This window comes from Homarus americanus, unplaced genomic scaffold (genome assembly GCF_018991925.1).
Source record: "Homarus americanus isolate GMGI-L3 unplaced genomic scaffold, GMGI_Hamer_2.0 scaffold50281, whole genome shotgun sequence".
Taxonomy (NCBI): Eukaryota; Metazoa; Arthropoda; class Malacostraca; order Decapoda; family Nephropidae; genus Homarus; species Homarus americanus.
The window spans coordinates 658,568-682,837 of NW_024742338.1; the positions used below are offsets into that span (position 1 = coordinate 658,568).

Genomic DNA, 24,270 nt, shown 5'->3' on the forward strand with positions numbered 1-24,270 from the left:
CTGGCTCACTGAATGACGTGTCCGAATGGTGATTAATTACTTCCTGCACCAGACATGCCGCTTAGGTACTTCAGTCAATGGCCTTTTCCTGGTGGGATGTGGCTATCGTTGTCCTTCCCCATGTCCTAGTGCACTTAACTTTGTAGGATGAATGTGATCTAATTAAAACTTCCCAAGTTCATAGTATATTGAGATCGTGATAGGATTTCATCATTAATACACATGATGTTAATCGACATAACGCTTTTATATAAGACCTACATGAAATAAAACTATAGTAGCTAATGAGTGAGGAGAATGTGGCTCACTTTATAAAGTTCAGCATTAAGTTAAGTTTAAAAGTTTCTTTGGTGTTCGCATGAAGGCGAAGACCGAGTCAGCAGGAGGCGAGCAGCGTGACGTCAGTCAGTGTCTCCGTTAACATGGCGGTGGTGTGGCGCAGTGTTGTGACCTCCCTCACAGTTTTAGTACTTTTTATTATTAATACTTCAAACGCACATATAAATGGTGAGTATAGTAATACAAGACCTTCAAGTCGTAAAGTTTCAAGACAAAAGACCTGAAAAGAGGTGCGTTATGTGATGGTTTAAGGTCATGTTGAGGAGTGCGTTGTTTTGGTGAAGGGTTGAGAGAGGGAGCGAGGTTACGAAGTACCTGTTAACCACACCTTGTTACCTTCCCTGCCTCCCTGTTAACCACACCTTGTTACCTACCCTGCCTCCTCCTCACACCTCCATATTGTGCACCGGCTGTGACACTCTTATCTCGTGTGTGTCGGGTAACAGTCTTAGAAGGAGGTTTAGGCTGAGTGACATTTAAAAGACGGCTTCCCTGTGGTCAATAAGACGGGGACCTCCTTGAGTACAAAAAAAAAGTGGAATAAACGAAGTGTAAGAGTAAAAGTTACACAAAGCACTTGGTAATGTGAAAGAAAGTAAAGCCATATTGCTGTACTTTAAATACTGGTGTGGTACTTCCCAGCAACCTTGATACAGTGCACTATTAGGGGTTTGGTTAAGACGGTTAAACAAATTTAAGGTATTATAATGATTACATCCCACGTGAACGATCGTCTATTTTATGCTATTTAGTGTAACATGACTTAACCAAACCATTTAATTATGATTGTAAAAATAGCATTAAACAGACGATCGGACAAGTTACCAACCGCATATGTCGAACTTTATCATTTTTTAACAAAATATTTCCTGTGTATTGAGGAAATGGAGGATGAACTGAAATAAAGTCACTGGAATTAAAAGGTCAGAAAAATTCACCATTTTATTTAACGAATTATACGGTGACTCTTTTTTCCTATATCCCAGAGTCTCACACCAAGAACATGAGAAGACTGAGACTGAAATAAATGGTATTAGATGTATATCACCTGTTTAGTTAATTAAGTAAACATTCATTATTATATTTTTTTTAATGCTGGCCCACAAATTTATTCATAAAAGAGTAAACAAAGTAAACTAAACTACCATAAAGCCTATATAGTAAAAGGCAGATGCTTCTTGTGGACGTCAACTGAACAGATTTTTTTATGGTATGAATAAAAACACAAGTGGGAAATGGACTGTATTCGTGGAAAATTATAACAAATTGAATTACTGTGAATGAAAAGTGCAGCATAGAACATTAGAACTCGTAGTTACCAGCATAAGAACATTCACCCTATGAAGACAGATGCAAATACTGTAGGTATTGAAATGTAGAAAAAATGGCATAGGAAATACACAATTATCAAACAAGGGTAAAATGTGATGAGTATAACAGTAAAAGACACAACTCTTATATAACATCCCCGGAGGATGTGTTATTATTATGCAGGAGTACATTAGCACTAGCATTATAAATATTTAACTATTATAGTGTACAGGAGCACATATTCAGGTCAAATTTGTGTTGGCCATGTGACTTTAAGTTGATCTTATATGACCTGAAACCCAAATGATGCCTTTGAAACTGTTTCACCTTATACAATATTTAAAGTGTACCCAATGTATTCAGTACAGTGTGTTTTGCGTTCTTGTGTAATATTTTTATCTTGTGCAGCTATTAAGTATTGTGGATTTTGCATTCTTGTGTAAATGTGTGTGTGTGTAATAGGTAAGAGCTGTTATTAAATGTCCATGGTGACTCTCCTTTTGATAGTTTCCTTCATGATGCTTTACTTTTTTATCCTGCTTTTATATGTACCACCTGTATTCCTTTTTTGTTTTGTTTTGTTTTTTGTTTTTATGAGAATTATGTACAGTATTCGGTGTATCCATAAGTTTTATACTGTATATACAGTACACGGTTCCATGACAAAACCCCAACTGGGTTGTCATTTGTCAACACTAACCTATCCTAAGCTTAAAAGTGTTTTATTTTATATTTTAAATATGAGACTGGGGTTTTGTCCGGTCACCACAGTACATATATAGTATACTGTACAGTATATGTAAATGCATATTGTGATTGAGGCCCTCAATCACCCTCAATTTGAGGGGGAACTTCTGGTTCCTTGCAAAATAGTTTTTTAAGACTATTGGATGTTCAGATTACTGTTTTGTTCTATATGTCTGGATCTGCTGTTGTCTTATAGGTGCCTGTGTAGGTTGTGATAAACTTATCATATTTTCTTTTCCAGTAAAGGAATCTTGAAAGCAACTTTAATTGATGCACTGTAGAAAGACTTAAGAGGGGAATTTACATTGCAGATGCAGATTACAATAGATATGTGCTTTATGATGAAGATGCACGAGAGGTGGAAGATTTTGAGTTCCAGCCCCTCGATCGGCAAAGACGGGACGTTAGACGAAATCCTTCAGAAGTGGATGATATGGACTCCAAAATGACGGTCAGATTATTTACATATTTTACATGAGATGCTTACTTGTGGTGCTATACATGCATGGCTACCTCAGAGAATGATGTTGTGTTGCACATATAAAGTTACTAGTATGTTATGTTGAAATGGGTAGCAACAATAATCCTTCATTATACAGTACTCCCAGAGAGTATTTCAGGTATAATATACATACTATTATTTGCATAATTGAGCTTGGTTGAACGGTTAACATTCTCGACTAATGTGTTCATTGAATACTGTTCAGTCAGGGATGGCTGTACAGTACATTTTTTTTTCTTTTGTGCTGTACGATGCAATACAGAACACTATTTGTGTTAATTTTGGTTCTAACTTAACCTCTTGGTATTCAAAGTAACATACTGTACTTTGTTTATTTATACTAATACCAAAAAGAAATTAATAGATATTGAAGTAGAAAAGAAAATGTCAGTAAACTTTCTCAAAAATCTACTTCTCAAAATGAAACATTCACAATAATGAAAAAATTTCCCGATATTTGGGGAACAACTAGACTCGGCCATTAAGTGTCAGACAGCACACTGACTTGTGTAAGTGTTAAACTCTCTGTTAAACATACCTACTCATATGTCCTCTTAAGCATTATTAATAAACATTTTTATAGATTGTTCAATACAAACCCATAAATCTACGATAATGTTTGTTTGACTGCCATAGTTTATGCACATTTACGCAACAAATGGAAAGATAATTAAACACTGCCATATTGCATTATAAATACAGTATATTAGAAGGACTGGAGTGTGTTTAACTCTTAACTATAGGCTAAAATAGAATAGTAAAATGAACTGGTTACTAGTTGTCAGTTTCGTGGGGTCAGTATGGCTTTTCCAAGGGGCCCTATTGTACTGAACACGTGTAATACATATGCTGTCTAAAGGCTTAATTGCCTTTAAGTATAACATATCTATATATTAATGCAGTGAATGAATTTGAAGGGTACAAAAGTATTATAGAATTAAGAGGACGAAAGGTCTCCTATCCAAAAACATTTGAATTGTCATCACTCACATTGGCCTTACACGAGATACAACTCTTTATGTGTAAAAAATATCCACATTTATGTATAATAGAACGAGTATAATAGAAATCGATAAAAATATATAGTAAAAATTGTGTGTGTCTGTGAGGGAAACATAATCTATGTACACTTCCTGTGACATTTATTCAAAGCAGTGATTTACAGTCAGCAAATGGGTGGGGTGTGTGCTACATATGTTAGCTGATACTTTGTGTACACCTCAGAGTTGCATGACCATTGGGGGCATTACAAAGCTGCATGACCATTGGGGCCATCTCAAAGCTGCATGGCCATTGAAAACTCAGAATTGCATTATCATTGGGAGCTGAAGGTTTATTCCTTTCATGCTGTCTTTTTTAGTGTTGATTCCTTCCTATCAGGATGTATTTGTACTGACACTTTGGTCGTTTGTGTCTGCTTTCTCTTATTTCTTGTTGCATTGAGTTTCTGGAGTCTCCTGACCCAAGCATTAGGCTGTAAATTAGGGATTGATCCTTAAGTCACATTTTATAGCCTAGCCTGGATTGAGTGACTCACATTCCCTCTAGGCTCATGAGTGCTTCTGAGGTGAGTGGGAACTGAGGGATTGATTGACACAGGAAACAAGGGTTTACAGCTGTGTCACAATTGGCTCTAGAGGTGTCCATGTTAGTATGATGGCAAAAATTTCTAGCCTTCTGCCATAAGTTGTAACTTTATACAGTACTTTCTTTTTCAATTGAAGGGTGAGGGTTGCGAAGGAGCATCAAATATTTTTTTATTAGTTTCAATCTACTATATCTTTGGGCCTGGGAACCATGGCTTTTCAATTTTTAGATTTGTATGGCAGTACTTGAATTATCTGACTCATGTTTGGCTGTAGAATGGGACTTGAGAATCATTCCCATAACTGCTGTGCATTTGGAAAAAAAATAACCTCGCTGACTAGCTGTCGTTGGGTATAAATTCTTGGTATTGGGACTGTATAGTTCAGTAGTTTATGTAACAATATACAGCATATGTAAGAAGTGAATGTTACATGGTAGCAAGGCAGGCATGGGCTCAAAATTATTTTATTGTACCCTGTACCATCATTTGGTTAGGACTAATTGATCACTTTTGTATCTAGAGCAGTTTTTTGTATTAAATCTAACCTTACATGTTACCTTGTATAGTTGTATACCTGTACAGTACAGTGTAGCCTTTGTGAAAACATTTTTTTTTTACAATGGTGCTGGTAATGACATGCACAATTTAATAGGACTGTACTGTATATTTATCTTGTAATATATTTATGCTAATATGGCTATAATACATATACAGTACTCTACTGTAATTTAATATTTATGTCTGTAAGGTAGAAGCTCATTAACCTACATTTTAATCATGTACAGGATTCATCATGCTTAACATTTTATCCTGACAGTTATCTGGATTATTTGTCTCTGATCATAAATATTGTTCCCAATTCCTGAGGAAATGATAGTTTATTAGTTTCTACAAATATGAAATAAGATAATTATTTATGGTAGTGCTTGAACTGTAAGAAAACGGGTGTCAGTTATAAAGAAGGTCTGGATCATTTTGCAATTTTTTTGTTATTTTTCAAAATAATGAAATTGTGGAAGATCAGGATGCGCAGAGATTATCAATATTTTCTACACATGTACATTATTGGGTGGACTCAAAACTCGACTTTATAGCCATAATTCAGTACTGTTCTGGATTACAGTTTACTCTACAGTGCTTTAACTACTGTATATTGAGTAGTTAACATTGCTAGTGGATGTATGTGTTTATTATTGAATGAGCCAGAATATCCCTCTGGAAGATTCAAGTACAATATTTGAAATTTTAGCTACAGTACATGATGCAGTATTTCTGTGTAGTCAGTAAGAGAGACATAGTATAGCTTCTCCTGTACATTATGGTCTCACTGTAAGGCACTTGAAGAATTATTTATTTGTTTTTGTTGTCGTGACACTTCTCGGTAACACTCACGTTTGGTCTTCACTTCCTCTGTTGCCTAATAATGTTGTTGAAGGTTCAAAATGGAGCTTTATAGTGAAAATGGAATCTCTAAAGATTTTTATTTTTTAATAACAGAAGTGGTGTGTTTGTAAGAATAAAAAGTAAGAGTATCGTGAGTAATGTGAAACAACTGTGGGAGTGGTTAGGTACATGTACCGCATTTCTCATGTCAAAGTAGTTTTGTGATCCATTAACTCAATAATTATGCCATTTGGGAAATCAATGGTACCCCACAAATGCAAAAACATGAATTTTATGAAATTTAAGATGTAAAATTCAGAATCCATAAAAACGATATAAAAACTTTGTACTCATCATGGGTGCCAAGTTATGAGTCTATGAAGTGAAGCAGAGAGTAACTGGCAACTGCTGAGCACTGGTGGTTATTGTGATGCAAGAGGGGGCTGTGGTGACAAACAATGTGGTTTTCGTGTTGTAGTGGTGGGATTTTGTGATGCAAAGTGGGTGGTATTGTAAGGGTGTGTGAGAGGCCACTGAGGACAGGAGGGTGTGGAGACATAAATAACTCCACATTATTCCAAGATGATGATAGCAAGTTGACTGAAGGTGCCACCAGCCTTGTGTCTTACTCTTAGTGTGTCTGCTAATCATCAACTTTGCATTCTTAGTGTGATTTTAGGTGCATTTTAAATTCATGGTGCTAAATGCCAATTGTCTTAAAATGACAATAGTGGGATTTCGGTAAATCATGTGTGTGTATATATGTATGTATGTATGTATGTATGTGTGTGTGTCTGTGTGCATTGTATATAGCCACTATAGTGTACTGTGCTTGTTTTATGATGAACTCTTACAAATGAAATTTTCTTATAATTTTATTAAAATGTACCAATACAGTCCAGTACCTTGTTCTTTAAAATGAGTTATCTAATCAGTATCAACAATACTGTACTGTTTGTGTACTATTCAATACCATAATAGTACTGTACATTAATCTTTTAATATTTAGTTATTAAATATTTTTGAGTAATTATGTTTTATTATTAAATCTGGTGTTGTTTTCACTTTGGAGCAACTGGAGGATATTTTTTATTTATAATGTCATCACTTGGGAATTTTCATAGACTAAAAGGGTCCCAAATGATTGGGAACTACAGCTACTTAGGTTAGTACAGCACAGTATCTGTTTTACCAGTTCTTGCAATCTGAAGTTACATAGTAGATACACATACCGGGTACTGTACACTTGATTATACTGTACTGGGGGAGAGGTGTTCAGTCAGTCAGGAAAATAAGCACTGTACTGTAGGTTGTGTAGTACTGTACTGTAGGATAAGTTATTTGACATAGTTAAGTAACATGGAAGAAAATTTGGAGTTGCAGAGGTTTACTATGATTATAATTGCTTAAGGAATACCATGTCTAAACACATGTTGTTAGCATTTTAGTTAGGATTGACTGTAGCAGTTAAAAATTCCTTGTTCGGTACTTTCTTGGAAAAAGAGGTAAAACTGTTCTGCACTGTGTTAATTTTTTTTGTTATATTGCCAGGTGCAAAAATTGCAGAATATGAAGTCAGCTGTCACGTTAAAGAATTACAAAGGTGATAAAAATCCCCTAATAACTGATATGAAGAAAAAACCTACCCTGCTGAAGAGTCCCACTACTGTAGCATCAGTAGCCACCCCCAGTGATAGTGTGTCTGTGAACACCTCCACATCAGGTGAAATACCAGTTACCACTTCAACCACTACCACCATTACCACCACAGTCACCAGTACCCCCATGCCCAATAATGAGACTCAAGTTAACATCCAGGATAATAGAACGGGAGGGTTGACGACGGTGGGTGTTGTTGCACTTTGTGGGTTTTCCATGGTTGAGGTATTTGATTAATGAGCATGAAATTTAGCTAATGGAAAGTACAGGTATCTGTCTTATATAGACTGTGAGTACTGTTCATAATTTCCACATGTGTGTTTTTTTATAACTTGTCTCTTAGATACCTTTAAGGTCAACGTGTTTAAATGTATCTGCTTTACTTTGTCTCTGAAAAAGTCAAGTTGGAAATGTTTGATGCATTTGGTTTTGGTACCTGCATGTTATGATAGTTTGCTAATGCATGATTGTCTAACTATATTGAGCAGGTGGAAATGGTATGTTTCTAGGAATGTACCGTATGTACAGCTGCTCCCCGACTTAAACGACGGGGTTAGGGACTGACATCCAGGTCGCAAGTCGAAATGGCTGTAAGTCGGAAATGCTTAAATAACACATAGAAAATCGAAAATGGGTGTCTCTTTTTCTTCTCAGCACCACAAAACACTCACTTTTAAGCTTGCCAGCCATTTTAAAGTGAATTACAGATGAAAATTTTGTTTGTGTACTGAGTTTGGGACTCGAAAATACGTAATTTAACCAAATTTTGGTACGACTGAGGCAAGTCATAAGTCGGGGAGTAGCTGCACAATAGTTGCTGTGAATTTTTTTTTATCCTAAATTTTGTTTTTGTGTGATTTTGCAGATTTTGGTATCCAAAGTCCTTAGGATATTAATGTGCTGTTCAATACAGTATAGTATTATTCCGTATTAGCTAAAAATTTCATGTAAATTCTCCTTAGTTCAGCACAGAGCTCTTTGTCGTCGTCTTCTCTGACGATTCACTGTATGTACCTACTGTATATGTGTGTATAAATGCTTACTTTTTGCATGATTGGTAAAGTGATGCATAAAAATTATGCTGATAGTTTCTTATCTATTCAACGTTCAACCTCTTAAACACTTCCAGTATGTTTCCTCTGTTATGTGTTGTACTTCATTAACATGAACCACGCGTCACTTGTGTCTCACGCTACTGTACAGTACTGCACTCTGCTTCTCAGTTGTGATCTTCCTTGTCCAGTACCAAGGTACAGGAGGAAACCGAGTACCCAGAGAAAACCTTCAATGTTTGGTAAGGTCCTACTGGATAACATCATCTAACCAGGGATTGAACTTGGGTTGCAGTAGTGAGAGGCTAGCTGATGTGAGTTGGTTTGTGGAGGTGGGTGGTCAGTTGACAAACTGCTGTGAGATGGAGAATGTGCACACTATTTTCAATTGTATTGTGCATTATTTTTCCTATATACTTGTACTTTATGTATGTCTTGTTATACCTGGTAATTATCAATTTTCAAGTACTCTGAATGGAAAACTTTCTTTTGGGTGACATGGCTGTCAATAATAACACAGAATTGTTTGAGGACAATTGTATCAACAAAAAATATTGATTTAGTCCAAAATATGGAAGCATGAATACTGAAATAGTGAGAGTTGAGTGTATATGTTCCTCAGATGACAATTTGCTTCATGTACCACATCCAGGTCCTCTTCTTTCTCTAACCTCTGTAACTTTCTGCACCACAGATGATGCATTTTGTATCATCCAATATATATATATGGATGATGCATATTGTGTCCGTCTCTTAAAAATTTGCAACAAAATTATTTTCAGATCCATCGATGCCTTGTATGGTTTAAAATGTGCATCAACCTACCAAACAATATTACAAATAAAAGCAGTAAAAAATTATATATTCTACCATATATTATGAAAAATTTGAATGTTTTAATTACACTATTTTAAGTTCAATTTCTTCATTATGTATTGAATTTTTAATGCCAGATGGTGGACTTAAACAAATAATCATGCCATGGTTAATTTTATAATGAATAATATAAAAATTTAACTTTCTCCAATGTGTATGAGTTAAGTGACAGTAGTTTATGGGAAGTGACTTGTTCTACCCCCAATGTTCTTTTGACAGACAGCCATTCACTTTCATTTTACTGCATATTGTTTTTCATATATATTTGTCAGTATGTCATAGTTTTTTTATTGATTTATAAATGTTTCTGTACTAAAAATTTGCCCAAGTAACCTCAAAAATCCTGGCCAGGAATGTTCCCCCCCACCCCCCCTTAATGCAACATATTTTTTGGGGGAAGATTGGTTTCACATGTTGCAATATAACCCATCACAAGGGTTTTTAGAAATAGAGCCCTTGTAACAATGAGGGCCACTGTACACCTGTTCCAAAAGATATCTTTACAGAGGGGTCCAATGAATTTAAAAAAAGAACCACTTCGTTTGTTGTGTCATGTTGTCTCACACAAAATCGTAAAGATACATTTTGAAGTGAGTGTACTGTACTGTACATGTATATGAAAAAATTTTTTAAGTGGATCACATAAGAGTGGGCATGATTTACAAATGGGTTGAGGTGATGCTAAGCTGTCTGTTTATGTGCTTAGAGCAAGGTGACGAATAGGAGAATTGGATGGATGTATAGGTACAAGCTTACAAAATAGACATAGTAAGGGCTGCCTCAGACAGAACTAAAAGGGTAAATAAGTTGGAATAGGTTAACAGGTATCAAGACATTGAAAGTAAGATGGACTAGATAAACAAATCAGTGTCCTGATTGTGAGATACAGTAAGATGCAATATTCGCACGAGGTATAATTTAATTAAGATTAATGGAGAATACATGCTATTCCCACTGCATGATGCATATTTTCCTTGCAGGCATCTCAGAATGTTACAGAAGAGAAACATGAGGATTCTGTCACCCCTCTGATAACCACTGCCAATGTGACGGTCAGTGACAGTTCTTCCTTGGATGATGTAGACTCTCCAGTGCACGTTGAAGTAAATGACGATAATACTGATTCTGATATTGAAGATTTCATCCCAGACAATACAACTATTGATAATCATAAGTAAGTACATTGTTTTTAAGTATTAGGTCTGACAAAAGATATATTTTTTTTTTTTTTTTTTTTTTTACTCCTGCAAGCCTTTTGTCATATGATACACGGTGACTTAAATCAAGAACTAGACTACCATCGTTCACAATCATTCATCTTTCCTTGACTGTTTAAAAAGATGTTTGTTAGTATTTTCTTGAAGGGAAGGAGAAGCACTGTAGCGGCCAAGAACTTTAATGTAGAGATCTGTGCTACAAGCCTGACAGGCTCCTGCAACATGGCCCCAAGAACTCCATATGCTTTCTCCCTATCATTTTATATAACCCAGCATCATTTTCAGCAGTATATCTGTTCCCATATTTTACCAAACAAGATACTCTCTGACCATACATGTACAGTACACTTAGCTTCTTGCATGTCCAGCTTCCTACCAGCCAAGTATATACCCTCTACTCAACATTCCACCACCTCCTTAGTATTCCCCCCCACTCTCCTACTGTCTGAATGAATTAACATCTAACTCCTGCAAGTGTGGGCAATAGCTTTAAAATGGTAATGATGATAATGGGCACCCAGTGATTTGTATTGTGTGGCTGGCCTTGATTATCACCTACTGTACCATTTCTTCATTGATTTATTTTTATTTTATAAATATGTATTTTTTATTGTCCGATTTATGCAAACACTTTACTCATTCCCCGTGTATTATGTGCCATATGCGTGTGTACACAAGTATTTATGTTATGTAGAAATGTATTGTTCTTCTCTCAATATTTTTAGATACTATCGTTCACACACATACTTGGACTCGGAAGATGCCCAGCATTTTTGGGTTGATCTGGATTCCCTCAATGAAGAGAAAGTGATTACTAATGAAATGCTCTCAACTTCCCATCGTAGAGCAGCAGTGAGTATTACTTCCTCAAAAAATTCATTGTGGATAACACAATATATATCAAAATCTCACTTTTTCATACAATATGGGGATAACTAGGAGAGGGTGAATTGAAATAATTGAAAATTTAAGTGGAGTAAAAATTGGGTTCTAGGATACTCTCACCAGAAGATGTTGTTCATAACTGTGGAGAAACATGGTAGTAAGGACAGAGTTTCTGGGAGGTGTTGCTCAACTTGGCAGCAACTTCTGCCCATTCCACGACACCTTCGTCCTGAACTGGGTCCATAGAGTTAAGTTCCTTCCATTTCAGATATGAGTCATTATAAGTTAGTTGAGATACCAGCTGTTCATGTACCATACACCATAGAAACAGAGCTTGAGTTTGACTTTTGTCTCTCACATTTGTTCAGAAAAGTACCCAGCACAGGGGCCCTTTGAAAAGGCTATAAGCTGTTAACTTCAACATACTACACATGCTTAGTTCTGCACAACATTGCAGAGTCAGTTTAGGAAAATCACTATTTATAAGAGTTGTGTATAACAGTGCAAGAATGAAAAGGGAAATACCACTGACGGTGTTGAGTGAGCAGTGTCAGTAGTATTGCTTTAAGTTTTATGGAATTCTTGATTCATTTTTTGTTTGAACTTCTATAAATGGATTCATTTTAGCTTTTGTGAGTATTGGTGGACTTGTCTCACTTCAAAATGTTAGGAATGAAATAATATCTATAAGTAAATAGAATACTGTACAGTGTTTAAAATAATTTTTTTCATTACCAGACTGTGACGCTGACATTTGAGTTCCCATTCTATGGACATAAGTTGAGGAACATAACAATAGCTACAGGAGGATTCCTCTTCACTGGTCAGTTTGTTCACACCTGGCTGGCAGCAACTCAATACATTGCTCCACTAATGGCCAACTTCGATACCTCTATGTCTAATGATGCATATGTCATGTATGCTGATAATGGTAAGCTTCTACATCTTATAAAATTAGGTCAGTTAATTTCAAGAATTTTTTATTTTTCACATGTTTTCTTTTGCCCTGTCTAAAATATTGGTAAGTGGGATGTAGAAATAAGGCAGTAGTGTTGGACAGAGGATGGGTCAAGGGTCTGCCCAGATGGTAAGGCTGTATTGTAAGAACGGCAATTGAAGTATTGATAAAGAGTGTACAAGTCAGAGATGGGTGGTAGAAGATCATAATTTGGAGCAAAGAATGCATTAGAAGTGATGGGGATGGACCTCCAGGAAGTAGCACTGTGTAGGAATGAGTGAGAGCCTGGCTTTGGGAGAAACATGGGCAATGATGTTTTACCAGTGAGTGATGTTGCCATGGGTGGAGACGGGTCATAATGTTGAAGCAGATTTAGGGCCATTTTGTGGAAGAGGATTAACCAACCACAACACATCTTTTATGGCAGTAGGAATGTTTGAATAACACCCAAAGGGATGATAAGTATGAGTGCATTTGCTTTTGTTTCTGGCCACCCTACATCAGGGTGTGAAAGTGTAAAGTGTTAAGATACAGTAATTACAATATATATATATATATATATATATATATATATATATATATATATATATATATATATATATATATATATATATATATATATATATATATATATATATATATATATATATATATATATATATATTTTTCGCCATTGTGTACAGTAATTTCATAGAGAAATATAACTTAAAATGGCAGGTTGAATTAGAATAGCATCTCTTGCCTTACTTGAGTGCAGCCAGGGAGTGCATGACTAAATAAATGTAGGGGCAAGACAGGATATGCTGTAACATTAAGATGGTTTATGTCTGTATTGATGAGGTAGTCAGATTGAAAATACAGTTAGATATATATTGTACAGTAAAGTGCACGTTTGGAGAAAATTTCGGGAGATTTACGTGAATGGATGTATAATATTGATTATCCTCTTCCTGCTTTTGACGTGTTGAAGAATTGTCACATCTGGTATAAATTAGTTGGCTGTTGATTACTAAGTGGTCACTGTCATTTTAATATAAAGGATTTTTTGTCTAAATGTAATATTCTTGTTATTCAGAAAACGCACAAAAACATAAGTGAAACCTATTTAACGGACTATATGGAGAGGAAAGTCCATTATATCGAGGGTCCGTTAGATATGAACCCCCCATCTAAAGGACTGTATGGAGAGACAATCTGTTATATGGTGGTTCACTGTGTGAGGTATGTGATGTATTAAAGATAGGGGTGGCAGTGCCTGGTGTTGTATACCAGAAGTGGGTAAGTTATCTGCATCACATGGATAGTTTTGAGTGCATGTGTTGACCAGCAGTGTTTATTTGTCACCCAGGTACATCATTCACTGTGCAGTGGAACAATGTGTTGTTGAAGGATCGTGCAGATGCTGGCACGTTCACCTTTCAGGTTAGTTTTGAGTAATTTTGAACCTTACTATTTTTTTTGGTGTTATTTTGTTTGCAGTAACGGGGCTTTTGTTACATATGTATATTTCTTTATCATTACATGTGTTAAGTTCTTTTTTTTTTCCATTGATACAGGCTACCTTACACAAGAGTGGAGATATTGTATTCACGTATAAACAAGTACCTGTAATAATAACTGCAATTGGTGATGACCATCATCCTGTCAAAGTTGGACTCTCAGATGCCTACATTGTGGACCGCACGATATTCTGTAAGTTTAAAACTGCTTCCCTTATGAGGATCAGTAGAAAGCTTAGGTTCATGAAGCAGAGGATGAAATATTATAAGGAAACACATGCATTGCTAAAGAAAAGAGGTGGCAAGGTTAAAATGCCAAAAAGGTGATGCCTAGGCATTTACGATAGGGATATTGTATACCTGTGTAAATATTGTTGTGCAGTTTTCATTTAACCTCTTACAGAAATATGCATGAGGATATCTTTTTAGTCTTTTGGGATCTTTCTGGCATTTTGGCAGTGTAGTCAGAACCAAGAGCAAACAAATACAGGGTTCTCTAATGTCACTAATTATTTTAAAAAGATAGAGTATTAAGATGGTGATTGAACATCTTTGCAATTTAAATGTTAGTGTCTTAAAAATTGATTTTCATAAATTTTTCTACAGAACTCCAATTTGAGAAAGTAAAATATTTTTTACAATCTGTGTGAAGTCTTAAATATGTTTCTGCAGGCAACTTATTAAGAATCCAAAGCAGTTCGCCAAACTCTTCTCAATGCATTTTCTTCTTTCCATGCAAAAACCAATAATTTCTTTAATTGTATGACCTAATATCTAGGCCAGTGGTTCTCAAACCACGGGTTACGAGCTGATTTTCAGTGGATCTTGATGACACAGCTAAGTTAGGTTTTTTGCCTTTTTTATTTAAACTCTCTAAGTCACTGATATTCAATGGGAGCCTTCAACCACTCTATATATTGCTAGTTGTACTTTGCTATTAAATTGCTTACTATTGAAATGCTAGATGATATGACAATTAATTTGATTTGGAGTTAATTTTTTTTTATTTGAATCAATGGGTCACAAAGTTTCCTTGATACAGTGGTCCCTCGGTTAACGAGCACAACCCGTTCCAGCAGGTTGCTCGTTAACCGAAACCATTGTTTCAATGGGTTTTTGGGTAATTGGTTCCAGCTCACCGAAAATTGCCTAAATTCAACAAAAAAGGTAGAAAAGTACACTTACTATGAGGTGTGTATGTAGAAGGCTCCTGGATGATGGTGATGATGAAGGGAATTAGAATGGGGGTGGAGGAGAAGGAAGAAGAGAAGGCATTGGGGTGGAAGAGAAGTCACTCCATGGCGCCATCTCACCCATAAAATTTTAGCTCTCTTGGTGTAATTCAAGATTATTTTCTTTAAATCAACACTGCACTGCATTATATATTGTCAATATGTAAAATATATTTCAAAATGACCAATAATTTGCTTGGAAACACAGAAAAAAAGCGTTTAGTTGAAGAGAGTCTCAAGCAAGATGTTACCTCCACTGAAAACAGAGAGAAACTAAAGCCTGTCTGGTGTGTTAACAGGCTGGATGGCACGCCAGAAACTAGTTTCTTTACCTTCAATTATGTTCAATAATTGTTAAAATGACTAAAAAAGTTAATATTAAACTTTTAAAATTATTGAATAGTATAAACTTCTTGATATTTACTAAAATAGTAAGGAATTTAAGCCTTAAAACCGATTACTGTATTGGCAGACTAATACTACAGCTGGTGGACCGCCAAATGCAAGCGAAAATATCTTGAAGTCGGCTCGTAAAAAACTCGTTAACCGAAGTTAAGAATCTTATGGAAGGTAAATCGTTAACCGAAATCTCGTTAACCGAGGGACCACTGTATTAAAAATTGGAATGCACTCTAAAAAGTTTGAGAACCACTGGTCTAGGCTAGGCAAAGAGTTTCATGTAATATGCCCACTAAGTCTATACAGTCAACCCTCACTTTACGCGGTTAATGTAACCCACAGGGTGCCGCGGAAAGTGAGGAATGCGTAAAGTGAATAACATAACATATGGGATTAATTGAAATAGAGTCCGGGCCGACCCCCAAACTCCACTTTTTGACGACACACAACTATGTTGTAGTAAAACTATTATCTTAACTTTATGATGGTATGCACAAACAATTAATAATTAAGAGAAATATCAATAATATTAGGTTTTCTAACACTTACATTAGTAGAAAAGATGGCTGGGCACATGGGAATGGGCGGTTGGTTCCGAGGCAGAGGGCAGATTATTGGCCCCCACCTGTATCACTTGTATCAATTGTATCACTATCCACCATAGAGGCTTGCAGGGCCTCTTTGTCAAACCCCTCAAAGTCCATATAAGTCCATATCTTCACTATAATTATCACTATCACTGACTTGGGCCGGCTGTGGTGGGTGGCGGTGAAGAACTCGGTAATGTTTTGATGACTGGGCGACCTTGTGCGCACCATGCTCGCGCAGCTTACACAACATGGCGGATGGCGGGAGGTTTGAATCCAAAAATGGCGCGGCTCGCCAGCCGCTCTGCGCGTAAAGGGGTACACGCACCGCGGAATGTGAGCATTCCTGTTTCGGTAGGGTACCGCTTAAACGTGGAAACGCGGAATGTGGGACCGCGTAAAGCGAGGGTTGACTGTACTGTTCTGTATAAAAAAACCAAGATGCAATAACTTGTCACTCCAGACATCAATATCTCAAATAGAAGGAGCTTGAGTAGCTTATTTACTTGCCACGTATTCCTAAAGCATTGGAATCACAGTAAGGGAATTATATTCTTTGTTATTTCATATTGCAAGAATTATTAACATTTGCTTAATACCCAAATTTTCAATATAAATTGCTCGTTTTGTGCAGGGCCAACAAAGTCCACCAAGAGTCCATGTGATAACCCTATATACAATAACTTTATTTTTCATTGGGGCAAGTTTTCTTCAAGGTGGTGGGCCTGAGAGAAAGGGCAAGGAATAATTATAATCTAAAATAAATTTTATTGAGAACTTAATAGTGAAAGAGATGGTATTGGTTCTCAGTGACTGGAACTTAGGTTTGAAGATTGGAATAACAGGTTTTGGATGAACATGCAAGAGGCACAGTTGGCAACAGGCTAATATGATATCACAACTCATGAACCTTGAATGGTAACTTTTTTTCAAGACCCCTCTTTAGGGATATGGTTGCATAAGTAAGTTATGTTCAGTTCCAGCCAGTGATGTCAAATGGTCTCCTGGGTTTTCAACTTGTAGTCTTGATAGGCATAATACTGTGAACAAGTTCCTTAATCCAGGCTTAGTATGGGATTTCAGAACCATTTCTCTACTCATTGGTAATTATGATTTCAGTATGCTGAATCATAATACACTACACAGTAATATGTTAAGAAAAGAGTAAGGAAGAGGGGGGAATGTGAAAGATATATATGGGACATATCTTTATACCTGCAAACTTGAACTTGAAATGCAAACAACTATTTTATTTTATTGGTCTCTTGACCTCCCAATCATCGTGTATCAGGACATGAAATTGATGGATACATACCCAATAGATTTTTTCCACACCTCTGTTTGCCTTTGTTGCAGAATTGTGATTCTTGTGAATTTTGGGGGAAATTGTCAGTTTTATATGCTGAAACATGCATTGTTGACTTAGAAATACATTCTTACATGACAATGAATGAAACTTTAGATAATGCATTGATAGCCGGTTATTTATTGAATGATTGTTTTTTCATTTACCGTAACAAATTTTGTGGTATTAACTGAGCTTTGGTTCTTCATTGTGTAAAGTGAGAGGAATGTTAGTCAAATACTGTCCTGTATATTATTTAGCAATGGTAACTTATCAATTATTGGAACTTTTCTCTACTATTTTCTTTTAATAATGATTAATGTCACGAATGCCTTATGAGCTGATAAAATATTGGACAAAAATATAGATTCTCCAGTTTTGCTTGAAATTTTGGCATTGTCAGTCACAGGTTAGTAATCTGCTAATTACTGAAGATCATGTACAGTGAGCAAATTAAGTATCTTCTTGGGTTTTTGACAAATACGTCACAGAATGGTTGAGCCATGTGACACATACATGTGTGGAACCTTGGAAAGAGGTCACCAGTGACACATTCACTGTGTCTAGTCATCAGTTTTCATTATACTGTACTTCAGCCAAAGTAGGGAAGATAATTCATTCTCTTTCTGTACAGGTAGTAGGAAATTAATTTAATTGTAAGGCTTCTAAAACCAATTGCAGATCATAGTGAAAAGGCAAGATTCTATTTTAGATGGATGTTCTAGTACCATGACAAACTCTTTTAAAAGTTGTTAGAATTTTTGTCACTGACCATGGAAATATCCCTCAACACATTACAGTATGTGTAATAAATTCTTGGACAGTCATGTGATGGTATGTTTCTTGTTTCCTGTTTCACTACCCAGCTTGACAGTTTGGTTCACTGATAATTGGAGTAGCTTACCTCTAGTGTTATATACTGTATTGATGTTTTTCCTCTCACTTTTAGTTGTGCGGCGGAAGACCATCTATGAATATCACAAGATTGACATGAAGAAGAATTCCATGATTGGCAATTGGACAGCAATATTGTTTGAAGCTCTTCCCACCTGTGTGTCAATAAACAGCTGCAGTGATTGCTTGTCACCGAAGATTAGTTTCCAGGTAAAACCAGGTGTCTTTTAATTTCCACAGTTTGCAACATAAACTCCTCATCTGAGTTGTAATTTTATACATTAAATGAAGGTTGGCACATGTAGGGCCTAACATAAATATTTGGTTACTGTTCGAATGACCCTGATCCAACATACATGGTTTAGAGATATCCAAAGCTTTCTGTGGTGTGGATTCTTCCCAAATAATGTACTGTACTTCATTTAGGTTAGGTTAGCTCAGCTGAACTCTGCTCTCCTTCACTATTTGCTATGTAATATAGGTGGTGAATCAGAGAATCAGGATTAATTATGGAGCCAACTGTTAAGTGGTAAAAGTGGGGCAAGTTAAGTATAAAAGATTAAGTGACTGAGGTAAAGGAGAATTGTGTTATACCTCTACTGCATGTGTTTAGTTGTTGAAAATGTAAGCAGTGATAATCAGTTCCTGGTTTCTGTAAATTTTTGACCATATTTTTTATTTTATTTATTTTATTTATTTTTTTTTTACATTTCTGACTGATATGACTCGTTAAATATTTATATATTCCTTTAAGTGTGTCCGGTCATAAAAACACAGGTGTGATGGACCAGGTTTTGGATAGCTGATTTGACACAAGGTAGTAATGCGGTTATGTCTTTGTAGTGTCAGTGGTGCAGCAGAATCGCACGCTGTAGTAATGGATTGGATAGACATCGACAGGAATGGTTGCATCATAGATGTGAAGCTTACCATGTCCAAAACCCTGAGGAATGTGTTGAACCTCCAGCAACTATCACTCCTGTAGACACCTTTGGTCACAATGCTAGCGTTGAGCCCTACAGTAAAGGTTTGTGAGAGATTTTTATTTAAATTTTTTTCCCTCCTGTAGTTGACAAATCGTACTGGATTTGTAAACCATTGCTAGTACAGTAGTTGCTTGAATTTATTTATTTATTTTTTATTTAATTTTTTGTAGGTTCTTTTGCATGGGATTTAATATTTATGGTAAGCTGCATTATTGAGCTATGGTGAATTATAATACATGCCTGCAACTTACTGAATGTTTGAGACAGTTTACTCTTTGCTAATACAATACATAAGGTGTGAATGATATATTTGAATTAAGTGATTGTATTTCGTAAGAAGCACAGTAATATGATGACTATAGCGCATTTTTTCCCAGCTGAGAAATGATGCCCCACCCCCTCCTCAAGAGTTACAGCTGATTGGCTGTTGCAAACCTGTCTGATTTCGTCATGTAATATTTCAATGTGATTCTGATTTTTTAGAAATTTTGTTTTTGTATAATGTAGTATGACTGATACTGTACTTAATTTGTCTTAGTTTGCCTTATTATGGGTAAAAATAAGTATACCCCTGTATATTAAATGCATCCTCCAAAAGCGTGAATTTGCTACCAGAGTTTAACAGTTAATTCATGTCTAATACTTCTGATAAACTTCCTTCATGCTTATGTTTGAAATGATGAATGTATGTATCTTTATATAATTTAGATAAATATCTTTCTTGTCAGAAATGGTCATCCCAATGATTATGAATAGGCTTATTTAGAAATACATCATTACTTCAGGACAAAATTGGACAGGTTTACAACAGCCAATCAGCTGTAACTCTTGAGGAGGGAGCGGTGCATCTTTTCTCAGCTGTATATGCTTGAAGACCTTATTTGTTAAAATTAAAGTGATGCATTGTAACATTGGTGACAGTTTTCTAGACTTATCTGTACTGAACCCGTATTTCATCTCGTGGGGGGGGGGTGTAATGATAAGGGAAGAGAAGAGAAAAAGAAAGGAGAATGAGAAAATTTAGGGGGAGGAAATATGAAGAAGGGAAATGGAATGTGACAAAGGGTGATATGTGAAAGGAGAGAGAAAGAGGAAGGAAAGAAGAAGGAAAAGACAGGAGAGTAAAATGTGCGAGTTAGAGAGAAGATGTTGAAGGAAATGGTGAAAGGGAAACTGATTCCAGAAGGGATAGGAGGAAAAGTGGATGGGTGAAGGAAAGGGAAGAGGAAAAGTTCTCAGTGAGGAAAATGGAGGGGACCACATGCCACAAAGAGGAATAAATTATGTTTTATTCTGTTGTATTCTAGAATATTGGTAACTATGATCAATAGACCTGGGGGGGGGTAAGGAAAACTTTTATTGGATGGGGAAACTACTTGGATGATGGTGCTGGTTACGCCTACCTCATGCTGCTGAAACTTCCTCATTCTGTCCGTCAAACAATGATAGAAATATAACGAGTTATCTTGGTTGCTGTGGTACTAGCTCGAGCTAATGTTAAATGAAGTGCACAATAACCTAACAATTGGTGTATTCATACTTGCACAATATTTATCATTGTTACATTATAAGCTTATCTGTTGAGTCATAATTGTTATATTTTACTGCACTTACACCATGTGAAAACATCATATCTGTACTGTTGTCATGGTTAATTTTACTCTTTGTATATAAGTAATATTAACATCTTCTCATATTAACCCAAATTTACAGCATTTGTGGTGGGAGTGTTGGATACTCAACAGCACCTGGGTTACCAGTTGTTGAATTTTATTGTAATTGCTGTCAATCTGTACTGGTGTTTGATTATTATGATCAGTGTTTTGGGTGATTCCATATGAAGCTCCCTTCTGTTTAACTAAATTAGAAATAGTACCATACAATATTTTTCAAGAAAGGGCTTTACACTGTTTTATTATGAAGGTACGGTGGACACTTAAGAGCAGGCGTTAGACACACACACACACTGAACATATGGAGTGCAGTACAGTACAAATAATTATTACAGTAGGTCACCACATGACTTATTTACCGCAGGTGAAGTCTGATGCATCCGGGATTAACCCTTTGAGTATGGTGACTCATCCACTGACTACGGTGTCACTTTACCCTCGTAGAATATTAATCATACTCAAAGGATGAAGATATCACACTTGAAGAATTAACTCTTTGGCTCCTAGAATGTTGTGGTACTGCTAAAATTTTGCATAAAAGACTTAAAAGAATTTACTGAGAAGGTTAGCTACATGGGCTAGACTGTCAATATGGGAAAGATGATAGAGATTTGTACTTCTTGATGAACACTTAAGTAATTTAGAATTTATAAATTTATGCATTATATGAGTATCCGTTACAGCAATGGTTACCCCAATACTGTAGTTGTTTGTCTGTATTCTACAAGTCATGGCTCTAGAGCGGGGGTTACCAAACCTGGGGTCGCGACCCCAAATGGGGTCGGTAGGGGCGCAAAGAGGTCATGGGGTCGCTGGGGTCCTTTGGGTCTGCCAGTGAAATGATTTGAGGTCGCACTGGATAGTTGACGACACTGGATGGGGTCGTGCTAGAAAAAGCTTGGGAACCCCTGCTCTAGAGATTACACATGTATGGAGGAGAGGTTATTACATTATCTTCTACATTAGTTATTCATCAAATTTAGTTGCTAGTGGTCCCCTGGAATATTTGACCTATATAATGGGGAGCCTCTTTCTGCCAACACCTCAGTGAACCAGTTATAATGCTGATAAAGAGATTTAACATTAACAAAACAATATTGACAAACTTTATACAGTATATATTTTATTTTTTATTCTCAAGTCTTAGTAATGTTTTGTGAGCTAGTTAATTCTTTAGAAGAACTGGTGCTCATGAGAAACAAAAGACCATCTATTATTATTATTATTATGTACACTTGCTCCAAAAAACTATCTTTACGATTTTGTGTGACACAACGAACGAAGGATTTTGACATCCCTATCGAGACAATAGGAGTCGCGGTATTCATTTTGAAATTCATCGAACCTCTCCGTAAACAAAATCGTGAAGTACAGGTATATTTTCCAGTATACTGTAATCTAAGTGTGTAATGTTGTCATTATATTCTGCCTTGATATAAAAAACATTAAATTAAATAAAAAACATTATTGATGACGTAGAAAATTATTTTGCCTGTACTGTATATGATAACTGAATGGTAAATGTACCCTAGCATGTAAACACAGTACAAACTTGCCAATAATCAGTACAGTAGTGTCTTTAATAAATACTGAATGTTGAGTGGTTTAGAAAATTTCACAAGATAGGGGAAGTCCTAGGCACATTGTGAATTTGGGGCCTGTTACATGATAAGAACATTAACAATCTTCACTTCAGAATTTTGCGTAGAACAAAATCACAAACCTTGAAGTAATTGGTTTTCTCAGACCAGGTTTTGAATGCTGTATGCATTTATATGGAACATGTTAGCATAGCCCAGTGTGCCGATGCCCTCAGAAGGTCCAGTGTTTATAAGGTTTCACAGAATAATCCAGTAGTCATAGATTGTATATTACTTTATATTCCACTTAATTTGTTGATGTTGTAGAGTTCAGTAAGCTACCCAGTAAATGAGAATCTTAGGAGAGATTGTGTGTTTCAGAATCTTCAAAGATGTTTGAACTCTTCTTGCTGCCTTTTGGAAGCATGATTCAAATGCTGCATGTAGATTTATTGTTGTGTGGTAATCCAACGGTAAACTCTTATAAACCACACACACACACACACTTGTTCCTTGACTTGCTAATCTGTTAATTTTGAGTTTTTATTTTTGAAATTATTTGTTGAATGGTCTGCTTTGCCTCCTTTTTCCCTCAAAATAAAGAAAGGCCAAGGTCATGGATCGTCGTTGTTGAAAGGAAACCCTTGATGAGTTGGACTGCAAATGATGGTAATATTTAGAGTATCATGGAGTAAAGCAGCAGTAGAGCCTGTAAGAAAAGAAACTGAAATACAGAGGCAGTCAATAATATCTTGGCAGGAGTTCAGAAGACAGGCACTGACTGTCTCTTCTCACAGGCTCACAGGCTTCCTCAGCCACTAACAACAGCAGCAGCAGAGGAAGCAACCTTCCCAACCAGGATACCTCTGCCAGCCTACCATCCCCTGACCTGCCTCTTACATCCACTAATGCCTCAGCTTTTTCCTTAAATAATACATCCAACCAGAACACTTCTTTTAGTCCACCCAGTTATCAGGTACCTTCTGCTTCCCCATTCTTACCCCATCCCTCTCCTTTTCCTCCATCCTCTACTCCTCTCCCCTCCTCTCCCTCTGCTCTGGATGCTTCGGACGAGAACAGAGTGATTTTATCGGACGGAGAGCCAGATACTTTGGCAAGCACATCAGGGAGAGGTAGAGTAGTTCTCGACATGGTGGTTTAGTGCATCTCATGCTATTGGCTTAGTGGTTCCTGCATTTCTTCTGTTCATGTGAAGGGTCTTCTAGATCTTCTCTTGTTTTTTTATTGCTTATGGATCAATGAACATACTTTTCTATATCTTTGTTTAAATTTGTGTTATGGAATCTTATGTATCTATTGCATGTGATTCAACTTTTCACTCCCAACCTTGCAAGGTGACTGTGCATGGTAGATTTTGCTTGGTATTATATTATATCTGCATGATCCAGTGCCTTGTCGTGCATTCATCCTGGCATCAGTAGTAGAGATGCTTCCAACTGTACAGTACTGGGGAACATCCTTTTATATATGTTTGTTCTTCATTGATTGAAATTATGCATTGCTTTGTTGTAGTGTCATAATTAATAACATCATTTTA

General features: G+C 36.3%; 1 protein-coding gene across 3 annotated transcripts in view; it reads left to right on the forward strand.

The window, feature by feature from the left end:
* The first annotated feature begins 400 nt into the window (after nucleotides 1–400).
* The window catches only part of LOC121876849 (plexin domain-containing protein 2-like), a 43,602-nt gene continuing 19,732 nt past the window's right edge, over nucleotides 401–24,270 (forward strand). Inside the window, exons 1-11 of one of the 3 annotated variants that reach the window (XM_042382309.1) lie at nucleotides 401–507; nucleotides 2,709–2,848; nucleotides 7,422–7,715; nucleotides 10,438–10,631; nucleotides 11,400–11,526; nucleotides 12,298–12,490; nucleotides 13,866–13,939; nucleotides 14,074–14,209; nucleotides 18,529–18,683; nucleotides 19,317–19,500; nucleotides 23,510–23,845. In XM_042382309.1, the coding sequence (XP_042238243.1) occupies nucleotides 423–507; nucleotides 2,709–2,848; nucleotides 7,422–7,715; nucleotides 10,438–10,631; nucleotides 11,400–11,526; nucleotides 12,298–12,490; nucleotides 13,866–13,939; nucleotides 14,074–14,209; nucleotides 18,529–18,683; nucleotides 19,317–19,500; nucleotides 23,510–23,845 (1,918 nt within the window). In that variant the 5' untranslated portion in view covers nucleotides 401–422. The remainder of the gene's footprint in view (nucleotides 508–2,708; nucleotides 2,849–7,421; nucleotides 7,716–10,437; nucleotides 10,632–11,399; nucleotides 11,527–12,297; nucleotides 12,491–13,865; nucleotides 13,940–14,073; nucleotides 14,210–18,528; nucleotides 18,684–19,316; nucleotides 19,501–23,509; nucleotides 23,846–24,270) is intronic. The other 2 variants (XM_042382311.1, XM_042382310.1) reach the window with 2 other exon arrangements.